General features: G+C 57.3%; 1 protein-coding gene across 1 annotated transcript; it reads right to left on the reverse strand.

Annotated features, from left to right (window-relative positions):
- Positions 1-288: 288 nt before the first annotated feature.
- Positions 289-7250, reverse strand: CRYGN (crystallin gamma N). Its single transcript, XM_043589970.1, has 4 exons — positions 7107-7250; positions 5215-5463; positions 3011-3156; positions 289-487 (listed from the first exon to the last, which is right to left on the reverse strand). The coding sequence occupies exons 1-4, from the start codon at positions 7125-7127 to the stop codon at positions 352-354; spliced, it is 552 nt and encodes a 183-aa protein (XP_043445905.1). The 5' UTR covers positions 7128-7250; the 3' UTR covers positions 289-351.
- Positions 7251-16749: the final 9499 nt, after the last annotated feature.

A 16749-nucleotide genomic window follows, 5' to 3' on the forward strand; every position in this document is an offset into this window, starting at 1 on the left:
GCGGCGGCCTCAGCCCCCCCTTACTTCTCCCCGACTCTCCCCTAACAGGCGCTCTGGCCCTATCCTGGCTCCACGGGGAGCTGGCTCTGGGACCGGGAGGCTGTCCTTCCCGCTCAGGGCGCACGCCTCTCCCGTGTCAAATGAAAGGGCTCGGCGCCAGGGCCTGTAGATCCCTTCTGGCCCCTTCCGCCGCCCTCAGCTCCCCGGCCTGAGCCCGGGGCCCAGGTGCCCTGCCGGCTGCCCCACGGTCAGGGAGGGGCGGGGAAATCACTCAGGCCAGCTCAGCTCTCCTTTTCCATGATCTTTATTCCTCAGGGTCTGAGCCCAGGGTGGGGCCGGAAGGGGCTGCCGCTAGAAGAAGTTGACCACCCTGCGGACCGACTGGACGCGAGAGCTGTGGGCCTCCCAGTCCGAGTAGTTGCGGAAGTCACCCCGCTCCACCAGGTACATGCGGCCGTGGTAGTTGGGCTCCTCGTACAGGACCCACCTGCGGCCAGAGGGAGGCCAGGCGGCCGTGAGCCGCGGAGCAGCACAGGGTCTGACCGCCTCCCGCCTGCCCGCCACCCCTCACCCCTCCCGGCCAATGTGGGGGCCCGAGCTGAGGGGGAGAGGTGTGGGGCAGGGCCTGTGGGGCTGGCCTCTCCTCCTCCCTTCTGATGCTCCCTCACCCTTGGCTCTTCCACCGCGGGAAGCAAAGCGGGGCTACACGCCCCGATCCGGTCGCTGGGGTCCTTCCGGCCCAGGCCATGGGGTGCCCAGACTCTGTCTTTGCAGCGAACCCCACTGTGGCCCTCGCCCCCCCAAAGCACTCGGCTGCTGAAGGAGCCTTCTCCTGGCTGAGACACAGACTCAGAATTTCTGAGCCCAGCCCGCCCAGAGAAGGGAGTGACTGCCCAAGTCACACGCCACCCCCCTCACCCCCCCCCCCCCCCCCCCCGCCACCTGCGGCCCGAGTCGCCTGCTTAGGGCAGCTTCCCCGGCCACCCCCTTCCTGCCCCATCCCGACTCCACATCTGGCTCCTGGGGCAGTCCGCACAAGGGTCAGGGGTCAGGAATGAAGAGAGAGGCCCAGTACGTGAGCCGCTGGGGAGCTCAGGGCAGACCTGGCTCACCCTGGCCTCCCCACACCCCTAGCCTTCCTGCCCCTCCCCCCTCCTCCCCCTCCTCATGCCCGTGGGTGGCTCAGGCCCAAGGTTTCGGGGCGTATATGCAGGAGTCCCCAAAAGGAAGAAGAGGAAGGACAGGCTGGGCTCCCGTCTCCCGGGCTTCCTGCTGTGACTTTGGGGACCAGGCATGAAGACAGAGGGAGGAGGGGGCGTGGCCCATCCACAGCAGGGACTGTGCTCTTTGGGGGGGTAGCAGGAAGTAGGGAGAGCGACCTGGCACATTTCCCTCCCAATGCCCCCCAGAACCCGTGTCTGTGGGGACAGGTCGATCCTGAGCTAACTCGGGAACCAGCGGAACACCGCGGCTGGTGTCTGGGAGGTGGTAGGGAGACCTGCCTGGAGGCTCCCCATCAGACCCCAGGAAAGGGCTTGACGGAGGTCACCACCCCCAGACCCGGTGGTCCAGGCCATCACCCTGGCCAAGGGCTTACTTTTTTTTGTTTTTAAAGGTAGTCACAGGAGCAAAGGGTGAACCCCCGTAGGGAGGAGAGCAGAGCCCTGGGTGAGATGTGGGGCTGGCCATACACAGCGGCTGAGTAAGTGGGAGCTCCGGGAGACCCCGGGCCCCTGCACTCAAAACTCTTAGCTCCCACCCTCCCCCGCCCCCTTTTCCTAAAGAGGCTCCTGGAGTCTTCCCAGGGTGGGTGTTGGGGGACTGTGGCTGGGGTCTCAGGACGCCTTCCACGCAAAGGTATGACTCTGGCCTCACGAGACATAATTTAGCCGGTCGTTTTCCAGGCAAACTGTTGTTCTGGAATTCTACCCCCGGATTCCCAGAGGCCTTCAACTGAGGGCAAACATTTCTGAAAGGCAGAGAAAGGCAGACAGGAGAAAAGGAACCCTGGATAGAGTCAGAGTGACAGAGAAATAGCAGGGAGGGAGCTGAGTCCCCCTGGGACTCTGGGAAGGAGGAGAGAACCCCCCTGGGGGGGGGCCCGGGGAGGCGAGGGGTCCAGTGCTCCCTCTGGCTCAGCCACAACCTCCATTCAGTCCCTCCCGTGACCACTCTTGAACCTCTCGTGACGTGCCCTGATCCCCCACCTCGGGCACACAGACAGCAACTGGACCCCTTGGCTGCTGTGACGGGAGCCACGTTCCCGGAACCCGCGTGGGGCTCTTCTGCAGAGGGGCCGGGACTGAGGTCAGGGGAGGCTCCCTGCTCCACACCGGGGACACTCTGACTTGACGCCTGGCTGCCACCCCCGCTGTGCCGTTCATGAGCGAGCGAGCGGGGGGCCAGGTCACTTTCCACGGAGATGACGCTACCCACTGGCTCACAGGAGGAGCTGACTATACGGGGGGCTGGCAGAAGCCAGGCCAGCACGGGGGTCCTGACCACTCTCCAGGAGCAGGGCAGACACGCCCTGGGCAAAACCCCCGTGGCCACAACCTGTCCACCGGAAGTGAGCCGCCATGACGTCCAGCTCCCCGGAAGGGCTGTGTGGCAGGGGTCTGCCCGCTCGGTAGGAGAGCTCCAGATCAGGGGTCCCCTTGGCCGAGTAGGACCGGGGTGTGCAGGGCGAGCGGGCTTCCTCTGGTTCGAGGGGACCAAAGTACTGTCCCCGAGCTCAGTCTAATCTTAGAGAACCGTTAGTCCTCAAAGGGCCCTGCTACGTCTGCTCCCACTGGGGAGGCCTACCTCTGGGGCCCCATGTCTCCTCACCACGGCCTTCTGGAGCCACGGAGGAAGCCTCCCCGCTGCTTGACTGGGGTAGAGGAGGCAGCTGAGGGGGTGCCGGGCCTCCCTGGCTGCTGGGGTCGGGCCCGCCCGGCGGCCTCCCCACACACTTGGCTGTGCAGGGCCCAGCCGGGCCGTGGTCGGCGGCCTTGCGGCCTCTACTCACGCGCCGTCCCCATACACCTTGACGGCGTTGACACAGTTCTTGGCCCAGCCCCGGCTCTGCAGGAAGGGACAGTCGTCCTGAAACTCCAGGCACTGGCCGGTGAAGTTGCACCCCTCGAAGATCTCCATGCGGAAATTCTCCCCATGCTGCGGGCCCGCGGGAGCGGAGGAAGGAAAGAAGGCAAACGGCGCTGAGTCCCATTCCCCCCCCCAACACAGAACCCACGTGGCCAGAAACTCAGAATCGCCCCGGGGCTCGGCGCACCTGATGCTGGTGGGGGGGGCCGGTGAGTGCCTGCCACCCCAACCTAAGTGGCCCACCCAGCACTCTGCTTGTTCTAGGACATGAGATCTGGTTGGATGAGAGGGGTCGGTCACTTTAAAAGGCTTCAGGGCCCCTGAACCAGTCCAATCTCCTCTCTCCTCCACTAAAGAATCCAAGAGTTGGAGCGGCCCAGACCGCCGGGGGACACAGTGGCCGCGCTCTGACCAGGGCCTGGGCCGCTGGGTTCCCTTCTGGGCCTGCAGTGGGGGACGTAGGCCCCAGCCACACCAACGCATTCCTCTGCCCTTCATCCCCACCCCGGGGCCTCAGGCCACGGGCAAGCCTCTCAAGGATAATATTTTACAAACTGTAACAGAACCTTTTATTAAAACACGAAGCCAAAAATCTAAAACAAATAACAGAGATCTCATTTGCTGGAATCCCAGCTGGCTTACTGGGATGACGCTATATAGCGCCCTATAAGATTCCTTGCATTTCCGAAAGACAGAGGAGGGCCATTTCCCAGCAGGCCCCGGGATAGTTTACATAAAAACAGCATTATGCAAGGGCCTGTGGGTGGCTCAGTCGGTTAAGGTTAAGGGCCTGACACTGAGTTTCAGCTCAGGTCATGATCTCACGGTTTTGTGGGTTCAAGCCCCACATCGGGCTCTGCGCTGGCAGTGTGGAGACTGCTTGGGATTCTCTCTCGTTCCGGCTCTCTCTGCCCCTCCCCTGCTCACGCTCTCTCTCTAAATAAATAAGCTTAAATTTTTTTTCTTTTTAAACAGCAGTATGCAAGATCCAGGGCCGACCACATTAACTCCTTTTTCCAAATGTCTCTGGCCTAGTGGAAATACTAAGGGAGCATACTTCCAATCTGAGATGCCAAAGCCCCGGACTCGTGTGGAAGAGAGAGGGGGGCCCCCATACAGGAGGCCCCTTCCCTGGGGTTCCTAAGATGTTCACTTAGGACCACCTGGCCCCCACATCCAGGGACACACGGCTGAGACTCTGAGGACCCTCTGATTCAGGAATCTGCCATTTCCCACCTGACCATGTGGACCTCAGAGCCGGTCAGCTAGCGCTTGTAACTTCTGTGAATCCTACGTCCTCGGATCCCCCTTCGGGGGGGGGGGGGGCAGACATGAACGATCACCGTGGGTAGTGACGTCCCTCCTACGCTCTCCCTACACACACTGGGCCACGCTGTGAGATGACAGCCACTCGTGTGGCTCCCAGAGGCCCGCCCCCAAATTCCCCGAGGACCAGCTGGTGACTTAGTCACCTCCTTCGGTCATTCCACAGCCAGAGCATCAAAGCCGCCTGAAAAGCGCCACAAAATGACCCACAGGGGCGGACACACCAGGCCCAAATCAGCCTTGCTTAGGTTACATTCTCCCCCGTCCAGTTGCAAATCGAAACTTCTAATATTTCCAACAGCATTCTAAGTGGAAAGTTCAGCAAGATTTTGGGATCAGAAATGGAAGGTGGTTCCCTGATACGTGCCTGTAACTGTCAGGTATAAAAACTCCAGGGGCAGGGGCACCTGGGGGGCTCAGCCGGTGAAGCGACCGACCGACTCTTGATTTGGGCTCAGGTCATGACCTCACGCTTGGTGAGATCGAGCCCTGCATCGGGCTCTGTGCTGGGCCTGGGGTCTGCTTGGGATCCTTTCTCCCTCTCCCTCTGCCCCTCCCCCACTCTCTCAAAAACACAAACAGGACTTCCAGAAGCTGGCTCTGGCTCTCCTGTTCATTCCCATGCCAGCCCACACACGGGTTGTGGGGGCGGGGGGGGGGGGAGATGGCGGGTCCTTGCGGGGGGGCATCTCTGCATTTTAAAACATCCCACAGCCTCATCAGATCTTAAAGCTGGGAAGACCATGCAGCACGGACCCTCGGTCACTCTGGCAGGAGGCCACCAGCCAGAGGCCCACTCACCATCCCCACGGGCCGGCAGGACCCCATGTGGTCGTTGTGGCCGTTCCAGCAGAGGAAGTCAGGGTAGTTGCCGTGCTCCAGGATGAACTGTTGGCCCCGGAAGTCGGGGTGATCGTAGCAGACCCAGGCTCCGCTCTCCACGCGGATGGAGTTCACCCGGTTCATAAAGCCTCGGTCCTGGAAGTTGTCACAGTCCCCATAGACCTCGAGTTTCCGTCCCGTGAAGTGCTTGCCTTCATAGAAGGTGATCTAGAAAGGCCAGGTTAGAGGGCTCAGGGTCAGGGGCTTTCTCCTTTCAGTCTTGGGAGCAGACAGCTGGGGTCCAACACCCTCGATTGAACCCTGATTCCCAGGCCAGCTGCGTACAGCAGGGGCTCAACACTGTTAGCTGGGTGAAGGAATGAATGTAAGGTGGGTTGAGGTCCGGGGCCTGGCCCTCCCTACTCTAGGAGCTCACGGTTGAGCAACCAAATTTCAGAAAATATCTGGGGACAGGGATTCCCCCTTTGTCCCTGGCCCATTTGAAAACAGGCTCCTTTCAAACTCGCAATGCATTAAAAAAAATTTTTTTTTAATGTTTAATTTTGAGAGACAGAGAGAGAGACAGAGTGCAAGCAGGGGAGGGGCAGAGACAGAGAGGGAGACACAGAATCCGAAGCAGCTCCAGGCTCTGAGCTGTCAGCACAGAGCCCGACGCGGGGCTCGAACCCACCAACTGCGGGATCACGACCTGAGCCGAAGTCAACGCTCAACCAGACTGAGCCACCCAGGTGCCCCTCCCACTGCATTCTTTACACTCAATTTTTGTTCATTGTTAAAACCTAACATCCAAGTGTTTTCAGAAAAAAAAGCATTTCACCCACAACCCCATCATCATAACCAAACAATGAATTTTCAGAAAGTCGGGTGCCTGGGACCGGGCCCCTTAACGGGAGACACTGAATGCAGGGAGACCAGTCAGAGCCTGGTGCAGGGATTAATGGCTAAAAAGGGGGCTTTTTCAATGTAACTCGTCCCTTTGTGTACTAGGCCTCTCCTGTGGGTGACAAGCATGTGTCAGATCTGGAACATTACCAACTCGGTGGGCAGTTCAGACACCATGTCCTACGGCAACGTAGCACGGACAGGTTCTCCTTGTCCCTAAACACCATGCACACTATCAACCCCAAAGTTCATTTACTGCAGTAGACCCTGAAACTCCAACCATTCAGTAACTATCTGGTTTTCAAGAATTGTGCGCCTCTAAGGGCCCTGGCAAAGTACAAATGAACGTTTCCTGGGGCTTGGTAACCGGTGTAATCATTTGTGCCGATGCCAAGGACTTCCCTTCTGGGCCCCTTGGGCAGAAGCTCTGAGAGCCCAGGGCGTGACTCCCCAGCTGTGCCTCTGGGCCTGGGGGAGGGTGTGCAGGGGCGCCAGGGGCTCTTGGGGGTTGTCTGTTACTGACGCATAACCTAGCCAGTGCAGACTGAATAATGTGCTCACGCACTAACCCTGAATGCGGCCCCTGGAGACAGAGGCTGCATCGGATTAGCCAGCGAGAATGGTTGGGGGAGATCCAAATTTGCCACCTTCCTGCCCAAGACAGGCCTGGCCGATGGCCCAGAGATATTTAGGGAGAACTAGTCACCCAGAGGATTCCAGGACCCCTCAAACCTCTCCAGAGCCACTGATGGAGGGGGTGGGGACGGGGCCTTCCCACCTCCCACACCAGAGAGGCCAGGGCGCCCGGTTTGGGTAGGACATTTTGCCAATTTCGCTCAGGTCTGTCAGATGCAAAGGGCAAACGGTGCAAAGAGTTAGGTTTGGCCCCCGCCTCCCCGGGACGGGGGAAAAGTGGAACGCAATGTGGGTAACGTCGTTAACGTCGGGCCGGGAGGGACCACACTCACCTTGCCGGAGCACTGCGCCATGGTGTCCCCGCCCCTCGGGCTGCAGGCCCCTTTATAAGCGGGCGGCGCCCTGCTGGGTCAGCGCCGCCCCGGACAAAAGATTTGCTGGCCCGGGCGTTAGTGTTGTCCGGTGCGCTAAGCCCGCCTGGGGCCGCCCCGCCCCGCCCCGGGCCGCCCGTGGGACCGAACCCCGGGCTCCGGGAGCCCGGCCATGAGCCCCGCCCCTGCCCGGGGACGGCCGGGTGCCTGCGGGGTCATCGCGGCCCAGCGAGCCCCAGCCAGCACCCCTAGGGTCTACTCTGCCTCTGACCCCAGCCCGCCGGCGGTCCCTGCTGAGTCAGGGGCGCGCGCGCGCGCGCGCGCGCGCACACACACACACACATACACACACGTGCCGGGCCCCACTGCCTCCCCCCTGCCTTGGGCTGGGGCGTCTCCAGCACTCAGGGTGTGGATCCGTGCTGCCCCTTCCTTGGGCACAGAGCCTTCCCAGACCTCCCGCCCCGGCCCTTTCTCACCTGGTCACCCACGTTCAGGCTGTTACTGAGTTTTTTCTCAGTAACAAGGATACAAGGACGGAACCTAGCTCCTGAGAGCAAAGAAGACAGCCTTTGCCTGGCCCCCTGCCTGCTGCTCTGGTCTCACCTTCCAGCCCCACCCGAAACGTACCACCACCGCTCCGATGGCCCCCAGTGCCTGGTGGCTGTCCCCCCACAGCCCCATCTCTATGCCAAGTGGTCCCTCCCTTCTTCCTCCCCTCCTTCGTTCTTGCTCCCTGAATGCTGTCCCCTACCCCCAATCAATGCTCATCCTTGATCCCTACTTTGATTCCTACTTTGAGGAAAGTATTTTTCAGCACCATTTCACAGATGAGACGCCTCCGACTCAGAAGAGGAGGTCACGCAATTCTTGGGGGCACCAGGGTGACCTTGCCCCTGTTCCGGGAGGCTGTCCAAGGATAGGCCTCTCAGCGGACCTGGCCCTGCCGTGACCCCCACAGGAATCCACACTGGCCAAACCACACATTCCAGCGTTTGCCTCCCGACACGGGCCCTGTTGGGAAAATATAATTAAAAGCACAATCTCCCAACCCAGGAAGCCTGTCCATACAGGTAGAAGAGGAAGAAAACGGTTGTATTATTGACTAAGCATTAAACTTGAATGTGAAGTGTATCACAGGCCATCTGCTGCAGAGATTGCAAAGACCAGGACATCTCAGTCTTTTATGTAGTCAGGCAGATGCGACTCGTCACACGTGTGTTCTCAAGAGAAATTGCTGATTTCCTTGTATCTTTGTGCTGGGAGATAGGTTTTGCAATTCAGAGTAAAGGGACAGCTGGCGTTAAGCCCTCTCCACCCAGGAAACCGGGAGGCGGGGCGATATCTACCCTGATGATTATGTTTCAGAGAGGTGGCTCCCAGCTCCTGGAGGAAACATCCCTGAGTTTTCAGACTGGCAAGCCGCCTATTTAGCCATTAAGAGACGTGCATACATATGAGATGAACTGAGAGAGAAAGTCTAGAAGAAAAACGAGGGATGGAAAGTCTGTTCCCTTATTTTTAACTGGGAAAATTTAGGATCTTTTTTTTTTTTTTTTTTTTTTTTTTTTAGATATAAATTTTATTTTGGGGACACCGGGGTGGCTAAGTCGGTTAAGTGTCCAACTTCGGCTCAGGTCGTGATCTCGCAGTTTGTGGGTTCGAGCCCCGCGTCAGGCTCTGTGCTGACAGCTCGGAGCCTGGAGCCTGCTTTGGATTCTGCGTCTCCCTCTCTCTCTGCCCCTCCCTTGTTCGTGCTCTGTCTCTCTTGCTCTCAAAAACAAATAAACATTAAAAAAAAAAAAAGCCTTCTTTCTCCAGAAATACCCACTAGCCTGATTTTTGTGTTTATTATTTCTTTGAATGTTTTCATGCCTTTCTTATGTGTGTACCTGGAAATAATATACATTTTTACAGTGTGGTAACATTGTACAAGTATCCTTCTGAATATTTTTACTGTTATTGTACTGTCTGTGACCCCAGTTTCTGAAATAGTGGCTCAGTCTGTTAAGTGTCCAACTCTTGATTTAGGCTCAGGTCATGATCTCTCAGTTTGTGAGTTCGAGCCCCATGTCGGGCTCTGTGCTGACAGCTCAGAGCCTGGAGCCTGCTTCGGGTTCTGTGCGTGTGTCTCTCTCTGCCCCTCCCCTGCTGCCTCTCTCCCTCTCCCTCTCAAGTAAATAAACATTAAAAAAAAACACGCAAAGAATACAGTGTGTTTGGGGTGAAATCGTAGGACTGTTCCTTGTTGCTTGTTGCACGATATCAAATACCCCTGGTCCCTGCCCATTAAAGGCTTGTCCCTCCTCTATTATTCTGACAAATGGAAACACCTTCAAATGTCCAAATGCCCCAGGGGCCAATCCCGCAGAGTCTGGGGGCCACGCCTCTGTGTGAAATTGCTGGGTGAAGCAGAAGTAAATGGGGATAGTACCATATTGGCATCGGGATGTTGGGGTTGGGTTAGTGTGTGCCCGGAAAGTGCACTGGGCAGCTTGGGGACAGCCTGGCCACTGGTGGACAGGGAGGGAGCTCCTTTAGCCAGAATCTGCACCCCTCTGAGGGGGGCCTGTCTGTGGACCAGTGGGGCCTTGAACCTCCGCGGGGAAGGGGTGAAAGCTTCCTCCGGGTTGCTCAGGGCCAAGCCTCACCGGGTTCTGGCTCTGCCCTGTTTTAGGTCTACTTCTAGAAGACCGAACGCATCTCCCTCCCAGAGGAGGGGCTGGAGGTCTCCAGCGGAGGAAGTGAGTATTGGATTAGGGCAGGGAAAGAAAGGGTGGGAGCCGCAAAAGTTGAACGTTTGGGTTCTCGAGACATCCCCTTGGCCCCTCTCCCACGGGAGAAGTGTGCTTGGTAAGTGAGAGGCGCCAAAGCCTGACCCCTAGTGGTGGTTATAATAATCACACCCCCAATTACTGGGGGGCGGGTAGCAGGAAGGCTTAGAATTAAAGCAAGTTCAACACCAGGGACAGTAGTCTCACAGCGTTTATGCAGCCACGGACCAACCAACTAACACAACGTATATTATGCTACTTAAGTCCCTTAACAATCTTAAGAGGCAGGTATTATTACCACCCCCATTCTGTAGATGCAGAAAGTGAGGCACAGAGTAAGTCACTGGCCTGAGGTCACAGAGTAAGTACGCACTGGGGCTTGGATTTGAATGCAAAATTCGTGCCGTTACCTTCAAAGAGATTACAATTCGTACATTTTTTTTAAGTTTCTTTCTTTATTATTATTATTATTTTTTTTTTAACGTTTATTTATTACTGAGAGAGCATGAGCAGGGGAGGAGCTGAGAGGCAGGGAGACACAGAATGTGAAGCAGGCTCCAGGCTCCGAGCTGTCAGCGCAGAGCCCGACATGGGGCTCGAACCCATGACACCGTGAGATCATGACCGGAGCCGAAACCAAGACCTGGATGCATAACCGACTGGGCCACCCAGGCGCCCCACATGGTCTTAGTCTTGATGGTGGCTGAGAACTGGGGAGGGGGCACCCCATCAGTGGGGGGCAGAGGCAAAATGGGCAGCAAGAGGCAGGTCATGTGGGCACAGTTGGCTAATACAAGTGGGGACGTGATTTCCATAGTAGCGTCACAAATAGGATGAGAAGTTTGTGGAGTTCACACTGGGAAAGGGGTTTTGCTTTCGGATCCAAACTAGAGTGCAGGGGCGCCTGGGTGGGTCAGTCGGTTAAGCGTCCGACTTCGGCTCAGGTCATGATCTCGCGGTTCGTGAGTTCAAGCCCCGCGTCCGGCTCTGTGCTGACAGCTCGGAGCCTGGAGCCTGCTTCCGATTCTGTGTCTCCCTCTCTCTCTGCCCCTCCCCTGCTCGCGCTCTGTCTCTGTCTCTCAAAAACAAATAAACATTAAAAAAATTTAAAAAACCAAAACTAGTCCACAGCAGGAGCTCTGCCCCAGCGGGGGTAAAGGATGACGGGAGCATCGTGTCTTCCTGTTCGAATCCAGGAGGGTCCAGCAGAGGGCAGCAGGTAGACAGGAGGGACAGCTGTCTGAAACGAGGGTGTGTGTGAGCCCAAAGGCCAGGCGCTATGGTGCCCTCGGGAAGGGTCACACTCGAGCTGTTGGTGGCCAGTCACCCATCAGGAGACGGTGACAGGATGAGGGCTGTACTCTGGGGTGGCCAGGTGGACCAGAAAGCCTAAAAGACACGGCCCCTTGGCCCCACTCAAAGCTGGGGTCTGTGGAAACAGAGAAAGGGACTCACTCTCTCGGAACCTCAAATCCCACAGAGCTCCTCCTTCCAGGGCTTGGGGCCAGGACACCTGGCTGACCAGGGGCACATTATGCCATCTCTGTCCCCTCCCTCCTGCCTGGAGCCGCTTAACACGCAGAACCCAGGGCAGAGCATCTCCCAGTGGGTCCGGTTCCCCTCCCTTTCCCAGGGAGCCCCGCTCTCAGATCTTCCTTCACCCTGAACCCAGAAACCCCAAGAAGGGACCTCAGAAAATGAGAGAGAAAACACGGAAAGCCTCTCAGGTCGCTGGCACCGGTCACAGGTCACAACCAGCAACTGTGAGTGGTCGTGGGGCACTGGCCTGCTCTGTCGTGTGTGCCCCATGGGCAGAGGGCAGGCCTTGGGACCCCATCCACGGGTGGGAGGTGTAGACGGTCCGGAAATGTGGAAGAAGAAATCAGCACCGAGATTTGTGCTTCTCTCAGACTCTAGGGGGCGACAGTGCAAACCTGGCCGGTGGACTGAAGGGTCCGACGGTGGGTATCACTGCCCACCCCCGCCCCGCCCCCCACCCCGGGGATGCTACCAGGCCTGGCGGAGGACTTGATACGCGGAAAATCCATGTATAATTTGGGATCCAATCACCACCGCAAGTGGCTGCACCTGCTACCTGTTAAAGGAAAACTGTAGGGAAAACAGCCTTAAAATTGAAAACACCTTTATTTGGGCCAAAAAGTGGGAAATTTAAATTCTCGCAGCAGCACACCTTAATGCAGCTTGAAACATGCATAGTTGGGAACGACCAATTCAGTTCAAAGGATTCTTCATTTTGCAGATGGAAACACAAAGGTGAATCCAGAAATGTGGACGGTCCACCTGGTGGCAGAGGAAGGGTGAGAACGTGGGTCCCCGTCTTCCGGGCAAGCGGTGCACGATCTTTATTTATTCCAGGGGCTGCACCCTCCTGAGGGGTTGTGTAAACCGAGGCAGCGTGGCCTCTGGTCCCAGGGCATCAGCATCACCTCGCACTTGTCAGAAATGCACATTAAAAAAAAATTTAATGTTTATATTTATTTTGGGGGGAGATAGAGCATGAGTGGGGGAGGGGCAGAGAGAGAGGGAGACACAGAATCCGAGGCAGGCTCCAGGCTCCGAGCTGTCCGCGCAGAGCCGGACGCGGGGCTCGAACTCACAGACCATGAGATCATGACCCGAGCCGAAGTCGGACGCTCAACCGACTGAGTCACCCAGGCGCCCCAAGAAATGCACCTTTTAGAGCTCTGCCTCGACCCTACTGCATCTGAATCTGCACAAAGAGCCCCCACCGCACCCTGGATGGCTTGGCCGGACGGCCACTCACATTCACACATGCGTGTACACGTTATGCATTCACACGGATGTGACTCATCCGGGGATCACGGTCAACTCTTAGAAAATGGGTGCGAGGCTTGGGTCTCACACGAATTTGCTAGATGATCCTTGTCAGGTGCGATGCATTGAACGTACGCGTCCCCCTCGAATCATATGTGGCAAGTGGATCTACAAGGTGACGCTACGAGGGGGTGGTGGGTCCTCTGGGAGGCGCCCAATGGGCGTAGTGCCCTCGGGCAAAAGCTCCTGTTCCACCATGAGGGGACACAGCCAGAGGACGGCTGTCTGGGAACCAGGAAGCACCGATCACCAGACACCAAAATGTGCCCGGGCTTTCACGCCTTCATCTTGGACTGCCCGCCTCCAGACGATGACAAATACCTTGCTCCGACCCCCCTAGCCTGTGGCGTTCCACGTCATAGCTGCCGAAACAGACTGGACAACAGGTCACAACTCTGAACTTCAGCTTCCTCTTTTGTAAACTGGAGAGTTCTGGCCATTTGTCCCTTAGGATCTCCTAGCCAAGGGGCTCCGGTTTGCCAGCGCTGTGCTGGTGTTATTTATTATTATTATTAAAATTTTTATTTATTTATTTGAGAGAGAGACAGCGCAAGCCGGGAAGGGGCAGAGAGAAAGAGAGAGAGAATTCCGAGCAGGCTCCTCACTGTCAGAACAAAGCCTGAAGTGGGGCTCGATCTCACAATCCTGAGATCATGACCTGAGCCAAAACTGAGGGTCGGATGCTCAACGGATAGAGCCACCCAGGTGCGCCAAGGGCTGTCCTAGTTTTATTACTTATTTATCAAAAAATATTTTTTTTAAGTTTTTTAATGTTTATTTTTGAGAGAGAGAGAGAGAGAGAGAGAGACAGAGCGCAAGCAGGGGAGGAGCAGAGAGAGGGGGAGACACAGAATCTGAAGCAGGCTCCAGGCTCCGAGCTATCAGCACAGAGCCTGACATGGGGCTCGAACTCATGGATCTGGAGATCATGACCTGAGCTGTCCAGCTGTCTGAGTCACCCAGGCGCCTCGAGCTGTCCTAGTTCTAAAAGCGAAAGACCCGGGGCGCCTGGGTGGCTCAGTCGGTTAAGCATCCAACTTGAGCTTGCAGTTCGTGGGTTCAAGCCCTGCATCGGGCTCTGTGCTGACAGCTCAGAGCCTGGAGCCTGCTTCGGATTCTGTGTCTCCCCCTCTCTGCCCCTCCTCCACTGGTTCTCTCTCTCTCCCTCTCTCTCTCTCTCTCTCAAATAATGAATAAACATTAAAGAGATTTTTCTAAAAAGTGAAAGTCCCACGTGGCGAGACTGCCCCTGTGGGAGGGTCCTAGGGCAGCCCCAGCAGAGCATCACAAATTGGGAGGCTTGAAACGACAGGAATTTACCGCCCCTCACAGTCCTGGAGGCCAGACGTCGACAGCCTGGGTTCCTTTTCTGGAGGCTCCGAGGGAGAATGTTCCATGCTTCTGCTTTCGTGTGGCTGGCCTGTGGCCTCCTCCCCGCCCATCTCTGCCTTCACCTCTGCCTTCAATCTGGCAAATTTCCTCTTCTTATAAGGACGTCAGTCAGTGGATTAGGACCCATCTTGCTCCGGTGTGACCCCACTCAACCTGATGACCTCTGCAAAGCCCCTATTTCCAAGTAAGGCCACGTTCACAGGTACCCGGAACCAGGACTTCAATACAGCTTTGGGGAGGATACAGTTCAACCTACAGCTGCCTCCGGGTCCCAGGTAAAGCGGGAGGTAGGTCACTCCCCTACACTGTGAGATCCTGCAGGCGTGGGACTCCGGCCTGAGCCCCCCTTCTTTGCGGGTATCATGGCCTGAGTCCGTGGTTCTCAAACTGTGGCCCCTGGCCCAGCAGCAACAGCGGCGGCCACGGCCCTGGACACTTGTCAGACACGAGGATGTCTGGGGCTCCACCCTGGACCCCCAGAATCGGAAGTTCTAGGGTGAGGCCCCTGTGCGTCTTACCTTCAGGTGCCTCTGAGGCCCATGTTCGAGAACCGCCGACCCGAGGTGGGGCGGCGGCCCCTGGGCCTCAGTGGCGGACGTCAAACTGTTCCCAACATTTTACAGCTTCACGCGACGCTCTGGTTATAGGCACAGAAGAGGTCGTGCCTCGGAGTGGTTCCTGTTACGGGACAATAAAAAGTCCCCGCGTCAGAGCCGAGGAGTGGAACCTTCCCAGCTGTTCCAGCTGTCCACACCGGGCTGGCCCTCCGCGTAAGGCCTTTTAGGGTAAAGTTCCGGACGTAACAACCCCACAGCCCTGCCCCATACAAAAGCCAGAGATTCCGGTGTTGATTGACCCGGATTCTTTGCTCATCTACCGAGACGGGGGCTGGAAGAGGGAACACAAAGATAAAACAGAACACTCGGAAGCCGGCTCCTCCTGCGTGGCCTCTCCCTGCGGGAGCTGTTTTGTTTCTGTAAAGTCAGATATCAAGAGGTGCAGGCCCCCACCGGGGCCCGGGGCCGTTCTCGGGTGGCAGGAAGAACTGGGTGAAAGGTCCCGATTGCTGAGGCCGTAATATTTCCAGAATCCTTTGCTATTTCCCGAGAAACTTCCTATCTCAGAAATCGAAGCCAAGGCCGTTTCCTAGGCTGTACCAGAACATGGGGGCCGGAGGGGCCTTGGGAGCCCGGCTGACTCCCGTGCGCACCATCGTTCTCCTTGGAGGATGGAAACTGGGGTCCCCGCTGGGAATCTGAGGGAACAGGCGGCCTCTCCTCAGAGCGGGACACTCTCCGCTGCAGGTGTGATGGAGACCGAGCTCTGTGGGTCCAGACAGGGACCTGCGTTTCCTTTATTAGCGCGGCGGGAGATCGAGGTGTCCTTGACACCTGGGGCCAGAGCCCGACGCGGGGCTCGAACTCACGAACCGCGAGATCGTGACCTGAGCGGAAGTCGGACGCTTAACCGAATGAGCCACCCAGGCGCTCCGGCTTTTTTTTTTTTTTTTTTAAGTTTACATATTTTGAGAGAGAGACACAGTGTGAGTGGGGGAGAGGCGGTGAGAGAGGGAGAGAAAGCATCTCAAGCAGGCTCCGCACTGTGAGTGCAGAGCCCCGTGCAGGGCTCGAACTCCTGAACTGTGAGATCATGACCTGGGCTGAAACCAAGAGTTGGACGCCTAAACGACTGAGCCACCCAGGCACCCCTAATTTTTTTTAACGTTTATTTATTTGAGAGAGAGAGAGAGAGAGAGGGGGAGAGGGAGAGAGGAAGAGAATCCCAAGCAGGCTCCACGCTGTCCACACAGAGCCCGGATGCGGGGCTCGATCTCACAAACCGTGAGATGAGGACCTGAGCAGAAATCTTTTTTTTTTTTTAATTTTTTTTTCAACGTTTTTATTTATTTTTGGGACAGAGAGAGACAGAGCATGAACGGGGGAGGGGCAGAGAGAGAGGGAGACACAGAATCGGAAACAGGCTCCAGGCTCCGAGCCATCAGCCCAGAGCCTGACGCGGGGCTCGAACTCCCGGACCGCGAGATCGTGACCTGGCTGACGTCGGACGCTTAACCGCCCGAGCCCCCCAGGCACCCCTCTGTCTTGCCTCTCTAGTTGTGTGACGTTGCAGGAATCCCGGAGTCATACCCACTGCGGCTGGCGACACGGGGGGGACGCTCGGGGAGCTCCAGAAACAGCGGGACCCTGGCAACAGGTAAAACCGGGGCGGCTGACAACCCTCAGGACTGTGACTCTGCCCTTGGTTGGGCTTTGGGGACAGCCGAGGTTCTCATAACTTGTGGCGTGACAAGGGCCGAGGGAAGTTTTATGGATCAAGGACTCAAGACCAGAGAGTGTGGGGCCGGGGGGGGGGGGGGGGCGGGGGGCGGGCAGAGACACACGTTTGGAGACTCGGGACCAGGGCTGCCTCGTTCCGAGTCTTAGTCCCATCTATGCTCCACTTATTTGGGGTCCCAGTGCGAATCGGGGTGCGGTGCAAACTAATGGGCTGATTGTTGGGAGCTGTCTCTGGGCCTCGGGTCCCTCCCGTGGAAACCGATGCCCGGGCTCAGCTTTCCGGTT

The sequence above is a fragment of the Prionailurus bengalensis genome, chromosome A2 (genome assembly GCF_016509475.1).
Source record: "Prionailurus bengalensis isolate Pbe53 chromosome A2, Fcat_Pben_1.1_paternal_pri, whole genome shotgun sequence".
NCBI lineage: Eukaryota > Metazoa > Chordata > Mammalia > Carnivora > Felidae > Prionailurus > Prionailurus bengalensis.